The following is a 17,275-nucleotide window of genomic DNA, read 5'->3' on the forward strand; positions in this document are numbered from 1 at the left end:
AGTACAATCCCTACCCAAAATTTTGTCTATCTAACTATAATATGTATGTAACTAAGGTCAAGGATCTGGCTCGATAAGCCAGGATCAACAAACAAACTCTAACTATCTCGGATATGTTGTAATTATCATAGGGTAATTTATAGCGCCACCCCTAAAGAATGCCACTATTAGAGAGACACCCCCTGTATAATACCAAATTATACTCAGACCCCCTGTCATCAGTCGCTGTTACGGAATATACCTTATATGTTGATGTTAGTTACTGTATATTTTTTAAATACCAAAATACCCTTACAAATGGTGAAGTACCTAATATACCCTCTAATAAGTCCCCAACCCTACCTATTGACCAGACCATGGCCAACCTCTCCCAATTCATGGAATCTGACCATCATCGACGGCAATAATGAGTGGTATGAGAACACTGAGAGCCGGATGCGCAAGGTTGCAGATCATAGTATCCTCTACCTCAAAATGGGTGTCTCTAGAGGTGAAGAGGGTGTCCGCAATGGCCCTTCTCTCATGCCTGGTGGGTCTTACCCGGCTTACCTCAACATCAAAGACATTGTCGAGGAGGTTGCCGCCTAGGGTGGGGATGGCCCTTGCGTCACCTACTTCGGTGAAGGTTCCAAAAATTTCATCAAGATGGTCCACAACGTCATCGAATAAGGGGATATGCAATTGATTTTGGAAGCTTACGATGTGTTGAAGGTCATCGACGGCTTCACCAGTTTGGCTGACATCTTCGTCGAATGGAACAACGGTAAGCTCGAAAGCTTCTTGATTGAGATCATTGTTGATATTTTTAGGGTTAAGGATGAACATGGTGAGGGTGAGTTGGTGAACAAGATCTTAGATAAGACAGGTATGAAGGGAACCAAAAAGTGGATAGTCCAACAGGCGGTGGAGTTGTCAGTTGCAGTGCCCACTATCGCTGTTGTGCCACTCTTCACGGAGGGAGATCACTTGTTCACTGTGGATTCATAACTGGTTCATGTAATCAACTGCAAATCGGAGGAATTCGATTTCCCACTCTATCTGACTCTAGCTGTGAATGTTGACATTACAATATTAGTAAATTTTGGACAGAGTGAGTTCAAGTATAAGCTTATTGCGAGATCACCATTATCTCTTGTCCTAATAATGAAGTTGAATCTGTCCACAATGCTAAGAGAAGCCCAGTTTTCAGTGAGCTCACGAAACTCATTCCGTAGAAATATAATGTGAGTGTACAGTCGGATTCATTAATCCATTTTAAAGAAATCAATAGCAGTGGAAGAACCCAAGAATTGAAGCTTTGGATCAGTGAAGGAGAAGGACAGAACGAGATGACTCTTTTTGTGTTTAGGAAATGACTTTGCAGTTCCTGTTGATGCTTTCTTTACTATTTTGACTCTTGACATTTTGCCATTGCAGCAACAGAAAATGGATGAAACTAGCATCTGCAAGCCGATTCCAATCCTATCCAAATTGATCAGGGTTTAATGAACCGAACCACTAATGTCACACCTCATTTCCAGTAGATCCAACTTACCATTAGGAATATCGGCGGTGTGAGTAAGACACACACCTATCTTACAAACCTATCAGGATCTCTGATAGCAGTACCTTAACATTTCACAATCTCACATCACAAACCAACTAAAAGCAGCGGAATTAGAGTATAATAGCGGAATGATCAATAAAATGGAGAAATGTCTAATGATAAAATATATACCATAACCAAGTAATGCTGTTATAAACATCCATGACTTATAAATAATAAGTTTAAAAGTGTACCATCTACAAACTTGTATCAACATCACCAAAAATATGCCGAACACCTTATGGTGCCTCGTATGCATAAAAATTACAAGCACAGTCCTAGCCATACTCCTCCCCTCCTGACATCCACTAGTCGCTCACTCCGTAATCAGGTCCAGAGGAAAGAGAGTCACTAGCCATAGGCACGATCGTACTTGCATTATCATCTAAAAAGTGTGTATACGTGGGGTGAGCTTTCCAACTCATTCAGTGAGAGGTGAGGTTCAAGCACACCAAAGCAAAACAATCGCACTAATAATTTATGATGCATGATAAAAGAAATTAAACACAAAGTTCATAATGCTCATGATGCAATTCATTTATTTTATTATCCATCTAACAGTACAAACTAAGTCTGGTGAATGCTATTACGACACATTAAGTTGTATCACTTGTCTCGGAACAACCATCGACTATGTAGGGATACAAACCCTAGTCGTGAATAGAAGCCTGTCGGTCTCCGTATGCATCCATGGGTCACCTAGAAAACCCTGATAACCCCCTCCTGGCTGTCATGGCACTGGTACCAATCATCGGCCACGCCTGACAAGTTTCTACCTCCGGCAACAATCATATTGTACTGTGGGTGTAGCATTTCGGAAAGGCACATCGAACATACCATAATAGGTTATCCAACACCTTAAACCCTATTGGCAATGGTTTGTAACATAGGGAGTGATACCTAACCACATATATGTTACATGCCTTAATTATGATACAATTAATATGAATTACACGATACCGGTAACACATCAGCCACAAAGTGTAATCCATCTCCAAATACAGTCACAAGTACACGATACCGGTAACAATCAACCACAAAGTGTAACCCGAGGCCGTTTACCTATTCTAGCATGCATATAACAGTTGAGTATGGACTACGTAACACCGGTACCAATCATCGACCAAGGAGTGTATACATTTTCAAAGGCAGTTTCGAAGCACACGATACCGGTAACACATTGGCCACAAGGTATAATCCGCAATTATAACTAACTCTAATGCACATATTCAATGCATGAATGCAACAAGCATACAAAACTCACAGCACCAGTACACGTCAGATTCCCTCTCATACATACAACAAACACACGACGATTACGGTACCGGTATCACCTCAGCCACACCGGATCCTGCCATACATCTCCACAATATTTCATGTAAATTCAGTAAAAATGTAACATATGATAGCATACCATCATCATTTGAGCAATTAATAATCATGTATAATCATACACATGTGAGCAGTTCTATAATAATAAAACAATCCCAAAAGTAAAGCAACCAACCCTCACATGGTTTATGCTCGTGTGTGTTAGGGTTTAAGTACGGCCATTGATCAATCAACTCAACTTCGACCTCGAGGCATGTGCGCATCACTGTTCTAAACACAAAGGTGATCGTACATTAGCACGTGTAGGGAACATCGGGAGGAACCCACATGGGTCATCCCCAAAGGGTACAAACAAAGTCCCCAAGTGACAGTAATGTCACTAGAAACATGCACAAGAAACAGACACTTCCCACCGAAAATATCAATGTTGTTTTCGATGGTGGTGGCAGAGAGCTCCTAGGGCTTAGGGGCTTACCAGAAACAGCCCACGGGAAGTAGGCCCAGTGTTTCTGGTGGCAGTACAGAACTGTCCACACAAATTGGGGTTTTCCGGCTCGAGCCCGATCACCAGGATTTGTTTTATGGAGTTTGTAGAGGATGTTCCTAGCATCATTTGAAGTTAATAAAATCCCAATTCCACTGAGCTGTTTGGGGAGATACATCGATCGAATGATCGAAATCCTAGTTGGTCATTTGACCGATCTTGTTGCTGGAGCTCATCAGACTCAGTTTGAGCTTGGCAATGGCACCGGGGACATGAAATACACATTCCCCGAGCTCAACATGGTTTGTGCACTAAGATTCCATCCAAACCTAGCTTAACCTAGGTCAAAATGAGGAGAGAGAATAGTAAAAGTAATTGCACTTACCTCCGACAACGATTCCTGCAACTAGGCGGCAACCGGCACCAAGGTAAGTCCTTTCCCTCTCTTCTTCCTCTCCTCTTTCACTCCTCTCCTACGTTGAGCACAAGTGAGAAATGAGGAAATGAATCCTCATTTCTAACCTATAAGTTAAGTTGGGCCTTAGGGTCCATTTGGTTGAACCCTATTTGGTCTAATCAGGTTAATCCGATTTTTGGAGCACGAGGACCCGTCTACTTAGGTCCATAAATTGCTCACATCATGAGAAGGGTGTGGAGGATGATTTGGGATCATCCGGGGCTATCTATGATGCAAGTGGTGGGACCCACGGGCATCAGAACCCTAACAGCAGCCTGTTTCGTCATTGGAAACAGTCACCGGATTCAGGCCCAGGTTGTTTCCGGTGGTCAAGACAGCTTGACTTCTTGTTGTTCTCCAATTTGTCTTGCAAGGGTGGTTGCCCTCGGCCGTGCTCATGGTTTTTCGGTAACGTTGGTACGTGTCAGGATTCATGTGTGGGGAATCGGGTCACTTACCGTCTGGGATCAGAATGTATAAATTCCCACCAGTTGGACTGGCACGCAATGCATGAACACGTGGGGTCATCTCTTCCCTTTCGATAATGGGCGGCTGCGAGCCAAAACCCTACTGTACTTCCGACCTCCAGTTCGTGACCTATCACAACAGTTCAAATTAAACCGGGTCAGGGTATGGGTGTAACACCTAAATCTCAGTCAATAGGGTACACCAATCATTTTAACTCCTCATTTAACAATGACTGACGACAGGGGGTCTGAGTATAATTTGGTATTATACAGGGGGTGACTCTAATAGTGGCATTCTCTAGGGGCTGGTGCAGTAAATTGCCCATTATTATATTATCTAGTTAACTATTTTGCTTTGAATAATAAAAAGAAAAAAAAAACTTCTTATTTATTTTTCATTGTAGTCATATTTTAACTTAATTTCTTTATTCTTTGGGATTTTATTTGTACATGAAACTCTATTTATTCTCTCTTTCACTGAAGTAACTCAATTGACATTGGCTGGGTTCTGTCAGAAAGATAATGGAATAAATATAATTGAATTTACAAATTATTAGGCGACCTACAAGAAAAGGAATTAGTAGGAGTCAGCCAAACTAGGGGTGTCAATTCGTGGCCCGACCCGACTATACCGACCGGGACCGACCGTTCATAGACCGGCCCGGCTCGGACCATTTATTAAACGTGTCGGGCTTGAGCCCAGCCCGTTTATAAATGGTCGGTCTCGGTTTTGCTACTTGGATTGTCGGGCGCTCGACCGAGACCGACTGAATAACTCTTGACCGAGACCGACCTATTGTGCACCGACTTGGCCCGACCCTTTAATGATTGTAGAATACCTATTTTACCCCCCAAATTAAAGAATAAAAACTAAAAAGTAAAAGACATGTTCACATTTTAAATAATGGTTATATTTGGTATCATTTATTGATTTATTGACATTTTTTTGGGCTTGCATGAGTGGGCTGGAATATAAGAGCACATTTTAAAGAGGGCCTGTTTAAAAACCGGTTAAAGCCCGTTTAACATTAAACATGTCCGTAACTCGGTTAAGGCTCGACTAAAGCCCGATTATAGCCCGAGACCAATCGACCGAATATAAAGTGTACCATGCCCTCAATAACTAAGCCCGCTTAGTTAAATAGGCGGACACGGTGTAGCCTTTGAAAGTCTTCAAGCCCGATTAAGCCCGATCGAAACCGGACCAGCCCGACCGGTTGACACCCCTAAGCCAAACAGTGCTACACCTAATTGAATAAAAGCAAAAATAGATGATTTTAAACTAGATGCTTCATGGAGAGTTATAGGTACTTAGATACTCAATCACCGTTCGTTTTTTAACTCATTATGATCTAGACGTTACACGTGGACTACATTACACCGATAGAAGTTAGTAGACCGTGAGGTGGATCTATAAGTGAAGTAGAAACGCGGGAAAGAAACCCTAGAAACCAAGGAGCCGGTCTCTGTCTTTTCTCTTTCGGCAAGTTGTCTCTTTCGGCAAGTTGAAGCTTTTCTTCTTCACTCCAAGCAGAGAACCAGCCACTCTACCCTATTCAACTAAAGCTTATCCAACAGATAATTGGCGCCATGGCTGCAAAAGACGAAAGGCTACACAGTAAGAACGAAGAGGAAAAGAAGAAGAAGAGAAAGAGAAAGAGAGCTAATAAGAAGACACTCGCGGATTCAGATGTGGAGAAGAGTAATGAAGAAGCTGAATACGAAGACAACGTGGAAGAAGAAGAAGAAGACCCAAAACCAGCGGCAGATGAAGAGGTTGCAGAGGAGAGGAATCAAAACATGCCTGGGGATGGAGAAGACGTTGAGGGCGAGAGCGAGGGAGACGAGGAGGAAGCTACCGATACGGCGGTTGTGACACAGAAGAAGAAAGTGCAGAGCGGATCAGGAATCATGAGCAGTCAGTGTTTTACTCAATTGAGCATCTCAGAACCTACTATGAAAGCCATTAAAGATATGGGCTTCGAGAACATGACCGAGGTAACCTCCTTGCCTCTGCATATTGGTGCCCAAGTAGTTCGCACATTAAGTTGCGTAGCAATAATCAATCTTCAACATTTCAGTTAGGTTATGGGGGCTGGAGAGTACTGAACTGGCGACGAAATATGATAAACTGGAATATTGTGTATTCGAGATTTTAGTGAAACAGAAGTACAGAACGAATAAGTGTGGTAGGAGGTGGATGAACTGGCCATCTCCATTCGTAAAACTGGTTATTTTCACAGTGCACCCACATTTTGCTTTAGTATGGCTCTCTATTTCGTATCTAGTATTGGTCCTACGATCAGTTACTGAGCCTCTGATTCACTGAAGAGTTCCAAAAAGTAATCTGTTTGATTGGTGGTTTGCCTTTTTACTGCTACATTTTTTTTTTTTTTTTCTTGATCTTTTGTTTGTAATGTTTCAATTTCTTTGAATTTTATCCTTCATCTCTCAAAGGGATTCAATGGGCAACGAGCTGGTTATTCCAGCTTCCATCAGGGAAGCTAGATAACTTTTTTGCCCATTGAATTATGTTTTGCTTTATTTCAAAAAGTGGTCTTGTTTTTTGGTTTGCTTAAAGTAATTCATAGTTGACAATCCCTCCCTGCTTGAGGGATGTTTTCTACGAATAATTACTGGATGCCGCATTAATAGAATAAGCGACTTGTTGGCTGGAAAAAAGATTTGGCAAATCTGTTTACACATTTTTGCGACCTTGTAGCACTTAATCACGAAATTTGCTGCAAAATTCTTAGTTTGACATTGTCCTTTGCCTTTCCCATTTCCCCCCATATTGTAGCTGCCTCTCACTTTTTCATTTCTCATTTGAAAATACAGATTCAAGCTAGAGCAATTCCACCACTTTTAGAAGGGAAGGATGTTCTTGGAGCAGCGAGAACAGGCTCTGGAAAAACCCTTGCTTTCCTAGTACCAGCCATTGAATTGTTGTATCATATTCGTTTTACTCCTCGTAATGGTACTGGAGTTGTTGTTATTTGCCCAACAAGGGAGCTTGCGATACAGGTTAGATATTCGATTTCTTTCTTACTTTAAATCAGAAAGTAGAATTATCTTAAAAGAACTTGTTTTCACATACTCGGCTACTGGAAATATTCAAGCTTCTGCTGCTACGTATTTTTAAATAATAAGATGGGCTTTCAATTTGCAACTTGAGGTCCAAGTTGCTTAATTTGATGCAAAATTTCATGGAAATATTTTCCAGAGTATGATCTTCTTCCAAGTACAATTGTAGATTTTATGTGATATGTCTTGATCATTGTAGCGCCTATCTGTCTGATATATTTCTCAAAATGTTTTCTAGTTAAAACGTAGGAGATACAGACGTACCTTCTCAAAATGTTTTCTAGTAAAAACGTAGGAGATACAGACGTACCTTCTTGATTCATCTCCTTTTCATCTTCTACTTCATCTTTGTCTTTGTCTGTGTGTCTTGAAATGGCTTATTGGCTCTTCTCCAACCTTCACAACTTTACCTTCTATACGTCCATTTTACATAATATTGTAATGAAAATTACCATAGTGAATAATATTTTATCTTATTTTTGGGAACCATGCTAATAAGAGCACCGGGGCGGTGGGCTCCTAGCCGCTGCCTGCTTAGGCATTTATGTGGGTGGCGGGGGTCAAGCAAAGCAGTTACCTGGGCATTGTTTATCTGGTATTTTTACTACGCTGGTATTAACCATCACCATCAATTTGGTACCATCTTTTGCTGTTAATTTTGGAAAAAAGCAGTGTCAAGAATGTCTCTCATAATTAATGCAATTCTTTTCTAGTTTCTATTATTTTTCATCTAAATTTCCAATATTCTCTTGCTGCCAACTTTTTGGTGGCACTTGAGTAAGTGGAGTAGCATCATGTGCATTCTGGATAGATGGAGTTCCACACACACTAATGCTCTTCCCCCCCACCCACCCCCCCTCCCCCCCCAAAAAAAAAAACACGTATGATCAGACTCATGCTGTGGCAAAGGACCTTCTCAAGTATCATTCACAAACTCTAGGGCTGATTATTGGTGGTGCAGCTCGAAGGGGAGAAGCAGAACGTCTTGTGAAAGGAGTAAATCTGTTAGTAGCAACTCCTGGTAGACTTCTAGATCACCTTCAATTTACCAAGGGATTCATATATAAAAATTTGAAGGTAAATAAAACTCTCTAATCCCACCATCAATGCATGTGGAACTCTTTTGTTTTACTATATGAATCACTGTTTATATGTCTACTTACTACTTTTCCTACCTTCAGTTTAGCTGACCATGTGACCATGCTGATTCTCCTTTCTTTTTGTGGCTAATTATGTATTTATTCCTTGTTTATGGGGTGGGTGTGGAGGTAAAGTGGGATGGAATTCAGTGTCAGTGTGAAATTGTTTGTCTTGTTTGAAACGAGTGGATTCAATGATTATTCAATGGATGTGGATGCAGTTGATAATTTTTAGCCTTTGCTTATTTCCTAATCGATTCTAATTACAAATACCAGAAACAAAAACATAATAATGCATTACTGCATTAGAAATTTTACATTATATAGTGATGCTTGTCTTAAATACTATGATTTTTAGCCTAAAGTCTTGTAGAGATTGATAATTAATTACTTATGAAAAAAGAAAAATATTCTTTCTATGATCCATTTTTTTGCAAAGACTGAAGCTGAAGGCTCTGATGGATTTTATGGATATCTAAGATGTCATTTTTACAAGGATGATATTTATGGTATCAGACGGGGTGATCACTTATTGATTCTTCATCTGGTGCTTGACCTGGGGAGCCCCTTGCCTACATAAATGCCTCAATGTTAGATGGTCTGATGCAGGCTATTTTTCACTTAATCTATAGAATGATGCCTTTTCTGCGTTGAGTCCCCTAGTTGAGTCCCCTAAGGGTTAAATCTTGATGTTCTTCTAGTCTGCCAATTCTGAGGAATTCCTATTTGGCGATTTATATTTTTTTTAATAATTAAGGGAGTGAGGATGAATGAAGGAAAAGAAAAAAGGCAAAAGGACACATTCCTGGAAGTGTGCCCCTCTACAAATTCCATAAAGTGATTGTATTAATAATGTAGAACTTAATTGAAATACTCAAACAATACTCAAACAGAGACTCTCAAAATACAAGATGTTATATCAGGGACTGATCTAGACTCAAGGGAAATAGGACTGAGACCAAAACAGGGACTTAAAGGAATATGTAACTGAGGCATATGACTAACAATAGGACAGAATAGCATACTAGGTTAACAGAACTTAGAAACTGAATATATATTGGAAATAGGTCTGAAACAAGTTATAAATCAGTAGCACAAGACGAAAAGGCAGCAACACAGAACCCCTCTGCTGATTTCAAAAGAAGGCCTGAAACTGAGTAAAACTCCAAATTAGACAAGATATAGGAGATTTCCTGCTACACAGGTTAGTTTGACCTGAGATTTGGATAGGGTTGTATTCAAGACAGGTAGGAGCTTCAATCAGAATTGACTGAATTCTGATGGGTAGATTCTCAGGAAAACCCATCCAAGAACAGTAAACTTATGAGATTAAATTTACCTAACAGTGTATGGATTGACAATATAAGATCTCCAGGAACTGTAGAGCAGTAGTGTTATAAGAACATGAGCAATAGACAATCCACCCGGGCTTCTCACTGCAAGGTGTTGATTGGATCAGTCGCCAGCCTCTTCTCTTGATCGAACACTAGATTCTTCATGGAAGAAGAAGTGCAGTAATAGCAGCAGTTAATTATCAAAATGGGCTATAAGGCTTACCCATGAGTTGCTTTTATAGATAAAAGTTAGAAAGAGAGCTAACCACAAGTTAGGAAAGTTCCAATCGGTAGTGGCTTGATTACAAGACAGAATTACTTGTCCAACGAAATAAAACTAAGCAACTAACAACTTAAATTGACCCAAACAACTTGACCACAACATAAACTGAACCATTGGTTCCGCCAGCTGAACGAAAACAAGATTAAAACAAAGAAATAAAACAGAAACTCATAAGGGAATCATTGGACTCAATTAGCCTCAAATCTTGTGCTTAAGTAGCGTTCCTCCTACTTGAGTAGGCCTTCAATACTGCATCAATAACTTTTGAAATGTGCTTGTTAAGAATCTTGTTGAGGAGACATTCAGCTCGATTCTTCAGGAAGAGGAGCTGTGCTTATGGCCCTCCTTGAGGGAGCGTGAAAGGGAGAACTATTTCTGTTTATTGTGAGGTTCACAAAATATGAGCCTGAGAAAACCAGTGCATCAAGGTGAGTGCCAGCAGGATTGCCCACAGCCTTTTGGTGGGGAATCAAAGCTAAAAGGTTGGTGAAAGCCTTTTATTTTCATCCTGCCTCTGGATCAAACCTGTAAGGTGGAAAAGCAGGAGACTGGAAGGCTGTGATATGTGCTGGAATTTTTGTCAACCTACATTTGGGCAATCAAGGATCTTCTCCTTTGTGTAAACAGTGGCTAAATTTATTTGTCCTATAAACTTGGAGTTTCATATGGTGTCTGAACCAACCACTGCACATTGTGTTGACACCATTATTGAAGACATATCCTCTCTCTATATATTTATATGTGGTTGTCCATCTATGTATCCATTACCTAATCCAAATATTATTTACTTGTAATCGAAATGGTTTTACTTATGATGCTTATTTTTCTCTTAAAATGATGTTCTAGTTTTACAAATCAACTGCTTAGAGTTAATAAACTCGTTATGTAATTTTGAAACTGACTGCTGAAATAAACAAATGGTCTGTCTGACTACTTTTGTCGTTTGTTTTATGCATAATTGATCTGTTATTAATTGATAAAATGATATACTAGTTTGTACGGGTTTTTAATATAAATTTTGGTAAAGAGAATTATGTGATGGTATAAGCATAAAACAGTTTACCCATCGCATGTGTTGTTTTTTGTCATGTGTATATTAATGCAATTTTTTATATTTTTATATTTTTTGGATTTAAATAAAATTTAAATTGTTATTTGCAAGGGTTGATAATAGAATGCATATTACCTAGAATAATGAAACAGATAGTACCAAAAAAAAAAAAAAAAAAGAATATGTTGTTGGTTTTGTCTGGCAGAATGTTTGGCTTAATCAACGAAAAGTTCTCCAAATATTTTGACAGTATTGCAATTAGATGAAGGGGAAAATGTAGTGCAGTCAGCGTTGTATTATTCCTGGGTCAGGATGCCTGGTTCTGGACCACGTGAAGTGCTGATATAAACAATCTGTGCCATTGGATGGATAGGGTTTTTACTTGAATTTGGTACTTTTCAACTTTGGTGGTCGGTGGTCCAAGTCAAACAATATGGCCAACCTTGTTTTCAGGATGTTCTCCTCCTATTTTCAGCTGTGAAATCATCATGCCCTCATTTGGAAAACTCCATGTGGCTTAAAATTAAATTTGGGAATAGAAGAAAGTTTGGCGTACCCCCAAATTTGGGTTCTAGGAAAGCTGGCTTATGAATTGCTTATAATACTAGGCTTGTAACAGTGGAAATTGGGCCACTTCCCCTTCCCTTCTGTCAAATGAGGAGCGAAAATTTTTTAATTTTTGTAAAATTGTGGGATATCTCAGAACTTGCTCTCTCTACCTAATTTTTCAAACCATCACCCTTAATGTTTGAAAATTCGGAAAAAAAATTGAAAAAAAAAAATGATCCAAACTGCTTGGGATTGGCCACCTGAATCTTGTTCTGCCTTTCTTGCATACCTAAATAGTCCTACCTGACTGACCTGAGTGTCATCACCAAACAAGTGCCAATGTGAAGCTGAATATTCTCTTCACCACTTTAAACAGGCAATTCCTTTAAAGAAGTTCATTGCAACCATAAAATTGCCCAATTAAAGACCTAATGGGTAATTATTAATGACAGTTACTGCATATATTTGGCTTCTTATGCCTCCAGATCTTTTTAGCTATTCCCTAGGAGGGCCTTGCTTATGCTCATTAATGCAAAAAACCCACCTCCACCTCAATGTTTTACTAAAGTATTACTTCTTAGTTCATCTGTCAGAGGTATCCTTAATGTTGTGTAGTTGATCTCCACCGTACATATTTCAGTTAATATGTTTGATAAAGGAAGTTGACCCCTTATTCTCTCCTTGTATTTTCATCCATGAATTATTACTCTCTCAAAGAACAGGAACTGTGCCAGGCCTTCAAAGTGCAAAATCCCAGGGACTTGTGGAAACTCTTTAGGGGTTAACTTTACGAGGACATAATACATAATTGGCACTAATTTGGATAATCAATTTTATTTCTCAGTGGGGTTCATTTTCTTATATTGTCAGTTATAGAGCTACATGTGGCTGTGTTCCATATATCTTTACAAGTCATCCTGTTTTATTAACTTTGACCAGTGAAAAGATGGACAAATAAGCTGTAATCTGTGAATTTTGAATCTTTTGTATTGTATTCAGGTTAAGTCTTTATATTTAGTTTTAAATATGGTAAAACTTTACTAAATATCTTATCATACATGCAGTATTTTCTTAGGTTCTTTGATTTGTTTGCAGTGCCTTATGATTGATGAAGCTGACCGACTACTGGAAGCAAACTTTGAGGAGGAAATGAAGAAAATAATAAAGATTCTGCCAAAGGTAAATACCCAGTTGCTCGTTATTATTTCAAAAAGTTGAATTAGGCAACGTTAAGGGGAAACTATTAATACAACTGTGCCACCTTTTATTAAGTCAATGTTAAGGGGGAAATATTGATACCACTGTTCCACCTTTTATTAATTCATTCAGACAGGGATAGATGATGCCAATTGGAATTGATGGGGGTAGGAATTGGTCAAGCCAGTTATTTTTTGTTGTTTTTTTTAAATTTTTTATTGGGGGTGGAGGTGGGGGTGGGACCAGCAGGACCAGGTGTGTATCTGTCAAGACCGCACTGCATCTCAATATTGCAGCATGATATGGTACATGGCAGGTCAGGAGGGGTCGAAAGATCAGTTTTTGATAGGCCTCACGCTCCCCTGCTCAGGTTCCTAGTTTGAGTCCAAACACAAACAGACAGATGTCAAAGTCAATTGCATAAAAAATGGTTAAAGATACCATCCTTTTATTGGTTTTGGACGATTGAAAATACTAGAGAAATTTCACAGTACATGCTGGGCTATACAATTGAATTAGGCCCAGGTTTGGCATGTGGCTGATACATGGTGCCCTCTTCCCATCAAATGGGCTGGGTTCACCCACATTATATGCAATGTGGTGAACATGGGTGGTGCTAGATGTGCCTTTCCCATCTGTACGAGTGGAACTGTATAATTTTTGGCTTGCATTCTTTTCTGAAAGAGACGGGTTATGTGAATGTCTGGCAGATTTTAAATTACACAATCGAGAACCAGATCCTTATCCTTCTGTTTCTAAAATTGCTAACATCGATCTTTTTATATTAAGTACCTTAAGAAAATTTTTAGTATAAGCAATGACTGTGTCTATTAAATGAGCAATAGACAAGCAGAGTCAGGCTGCCATTTGCTTCAGTCCAAGCCTAGCTGACTCAAGTTTCTGAAATGATGAAGCAGAAACACGGGCTCTGGACTTGGCCAAGTCTTCAGACTTCCATTGGAGTTGCTGCCATTTGCATGCAGTGTAGCTTGCTATTAGTTAAATGAAATTTCTATTCAACTTTCTGTTTGTTGATGTGAACTGGGTGGTTCTTCCTCTCATCTATGCTACCGCATATTCTTTCTGTTCTAAATGTTGAAACCATTTCAATGTTTTTGTGGCATATTCGATTGTCAGTTTCAAAGATTTAACTGGTCTGGTTCACTGGTGTAACTGAACAGGCAACCTAGTGCCTTAATTATTTCTCATGTTTTAGATATTTGTAGTTATGTTCCCACAGCTTATTTGGGATATATGTTCTGCTTTAACTACTTTTCTACTGATTGGACTCTTTTTCTGGGTGCCATGACATGGAGTTGTTGATAACTTGTTGAGCTTTGTGCTGATCATATTGATTTCTATTGTACCAGGAGAGGCAAACAGCTCTTTTCTCTGCCACCCAGACTAAAAAGGTAAGCGATTCTCTTTCAAAATCTTAGACTAGTCATTTCTGCCTGTCATGGTGGACTATAAGAAGAAAAATACATGGTGCAGGTTGAAGATCTTGCACGGTTGTCATTTCAATCTACCCCAGTGTATATTGGTGTGGATGATGGGAGGAAAAAGGTAAATAGATAAGTGGCAGAATAATGTGAATGTTTTTTTGTCCTTCCTGTGGGAAGAAGCTGATAAGATGCATGGCATTGTAGGTCACCAATGAAGGGCTGCAGCAAGGCTATTGTATAATGCCCAGTGCCAAGAGATTCATTCTTCTATACTCCTTTTTGAAGAGGAATCTATCAAAGAAAGTGATGGTTTTCTTTTCTTCCTGTAACTCAGTTAAATATCATGCAGATCTTCTCAGATACATTCAGGTAGATTGCCATGATATTCATGGAAAGCAGAAACAGAAAAAGCGGACATCCACATTTTTTGAGTTCTGCAAGGCAGAAAAAGGCATCCTTTTATGTACCGATGTTGCTGCTCGTGGGCTTGATATTCCTGCAGTGGTATATTTCTTTGCTCTGCCTTGTATATGATTGTTTGAGATAGCTTTCATTCTAATGGTGTGAATACTGCTCACTTTAATTGTCTTTTCTATTATTTCCCTTTTCCTACTCCTAGGACTGGATCGTGCAGTATGATCCTCCTGATGATCCCAAGGTGCCTACTTTTGCTGACTACTTAAATGCAAAACGCATTTCGGATCCTTTTTTATCTGGCCCTCTTTTTTAACTGTTTTGGTAATGTTTTATTTATTGGTTACTATAGGAGTATATTCATCGTGTGGGTCGAACAGCACGTGGAGAAGGCGGAAGGGGTCATGCACTACTTTTCCTAATTCCGGAAGAGTTGCAATTTCTTCGCTATCTAAAGGTCCAATTTTTTGTTAATAAGATTGCTTCCCTCCTGGTTTCTTGCTTAGGGAAGAAGTTTGGATGATAAAGTTTGAACTATACATGAATTCCCTCTGTTTACTGGCAGGCTGCTAAAGTGCCCGTTAAAGAATATGAGTTTGATGAAAAGAAGCTGAAGAATGTGCAGTCTCAGCTGGTAATCTTTATCCTTTGTAATTGTTAAGCTTGGTCTTGATGAATTTAACTGCAAGGGACTTGAGGAACTGTTGGATCTGATGCAGGAAAAACTGGTGGCTGAAAACTACTATTTGAACAAATCAGCCAAAGATGCATATAGATCTTATATATTAGCCTACAATTCACATTCTCTGAAGGACATATTCAATGTTCATCGGCTCGACCTTCAGGTGGCAAACTTGCTATTGATCAACAATGTTCTGTATGTTTGTTGCTTAGTGATACTGAAGCGATTTTTCTTTTGGATTTTGCTGTACAGGCAGTTGCTACATCATTCGGCTTTTCCTGCCCTCCAAAGGTTAACCTGAATATTGACAGCAGCGCATCCAAGTTCAGGAAGAAGATTCGTAAAGTTGAAGGCACCCGGAATGGGTTCAATGAAAACAATCCTTATGGAAGGAAAGCGGGAGATGATAAACGGCAGTTTGTCAGATATTAGCAAGATAGGATTTATAGAAGTGTATGCCTATCCTGGGTCAAGGTTCTTTCTTACTATGGGTTTCACTTCTGAAGTGTTGCCTCCAATTTTGGGTTTATGTTGTAACATTAAATTTGCAGCAGTTTGTTCTTTTGCCACAAAGTAAAATTTTATATTTTTATTTTTTGATGGAACACAAAAGTAAAGTTATTCATGTTGCAATACATATTCCCTTAAGTTTAATATCCCTAGGCCATATTTTTTTTTTCCTTTTGGAGGGGGAGGGGAGGAGGGGGGAAGTGAGGAGGTTTATCTGTAAACTGGTCCTACATTACATTACATCACGGAGGGGCTACATAACAAGAGAGGAGGGAGAGGGAAGATGCCTGTTATGTTGGTAGTTGCCTAACAAGGCCACATTAGGAAAGTGTGAAATGAAAATTTCAATTGTGAATGGTGTAGGTGAAATGGGAATGACAGGTGAAAGGACCTATTATGGCCAAAAGTTTTTAAGGTAGGTATTATCCTAATTCCTTCCTTTTTAATTATTAATAAAGGATCCCTTTAGGCGATTCCTAGTGAAGTATTAATGCTATACTATTGGTCACTTTGTACTACTTGGATTAGTCCATGATCAAGGATCCCACATACATTTCAATGGTCAAATATTAGTTCAAATTAAGCAAGGGAAGTTGCTGAAATTTTGATTCAAAGTTTTAGTATAATTATCAAATATCATCAAATGGAGATAATATAAAATACAAAGTTGTACCAATGAGATGCTTGTCTAACCTATGTATTGCCATATGATAGATAATGAAGCATTATGTTTCACTAGGCATAGTGACGAGAAAGAAAACCCTAACAGAAAAGGTTTCTTATTTTGGGATGGTCCGTCTCAGGTTATTTCTTTGCTTAAAAAGTTAGTCTGGAAGGTGTGATGGTTTGACCATCTCTATTGTGATGATACGTGGGTTCCCTCTCTTACAAACTTTTTTAATTCCTTCTATTTACCGTGTTAATAATGATATGAAACTTAAAATTCAGCCTTGCTTCAAATAATTCTTTTGAAAGATTTTACTTGGAGGTGTGTTACCAAAGATAAATTGGTTAATATTATATATGTTGGTACTCTTTACCCTTAATGTAAATTTGAAAATGAATCCTTATGGCATCTCTTTTTGTCTTGTAATGTTTCAAAACACTTTTGGGTTGTAGGGCCATTAGGGATCCTTATCGCATCTCTTCTTCTATTGTTAATTTATATGAACCTTTTCTTTCCTCCCACTCTCTGTCCCAACCTGATAAATCTTCTTTGTTGTCTGTCTCTGTTATAATTTTGTGTTGTATTTGGATTTTCT

The 17,275-nt window shown here is 39.0% G+C and overlaps 1 protein-coding gene across 1 annotated transcript; it reads left to right on the forward strand.

The window, feature by feature from the left end:
* Nucleotides 1-5,771: 5,771 nt before the first annotated feature.
* Nucleotides 5,772-16,157, forward strand: LOC122071963 (DEAD-box ATP-dependent RNA helicase 51-like). The gene is made up of 12 exons (XM_042636458.1): nucleotides 5,772-6,323; nucleotides 7,164-7,349; nucleotides 8,301-8,486; nucleotides 12,861-12,944; nucleotides 14,333-14,374; nucleotides 14,457-14,528; nucleotides 14,612-14,911; nucleotides 15,027-15,065; nucleotides 15,174-15,278; nucleotides 15,387-15,455; nucleotides 15,541-15,666; nucleotides 15,756-16,157. The coding sequence occupies exons 1-12, from the start codon at nucleotides 5,916-5,918 to the stop codon at nucleotides 15,933-15,935; spliced, it is 1,797 nt and encodes a 598-aa protein (XP_042492392.1). The 5' UTR covers nucleotides 5,772-5,915; the 3' UTR covers nucleotides 15,936-16,157.
* Nucleotides 16,158-17,275: the final 1,118 nt, after the last annotated feature.

Source organism: Macadamia integrifolia, chromosome 2 (genome assembly GCF_013358625.1).
Source record: "Macadamia integrifolia cultivar HAES 741 chromosome 2, SCU_Mint_v3, whole genome shotgun sequence".
Taxonomy (NCBI): domain Eukaryota; kingdom Viridiplantae; phylum Streptophyta; class Magnoliopsida; order Proteales; family Proteaceae; genus Macadamia; species Macadamia integrifolia.

Coding starts and splice junctions, on each gene's coding strand:
- LOC122071963 (XM_042636458.1), top strand. CDS start 5,916: ATGGCTGCAAAAGACGAAAGGCTACACAGTAAGAACGAAGAGGAAAAG. Junction 14,912..15,026: donor GGCTTGATATTCCTGCAGTG/GTATATTTCTTT, acceptor TCCTACTCCTAG/GACTGGATCGTGCAGTATGA. Junction 15,279..15,386: donor AATTTCTTCGCTATCTAAAG/GTCCAATTTTTT, acceptor GTTTACTGGCAG/GCTGCTAAAGTGCCCGTTAA.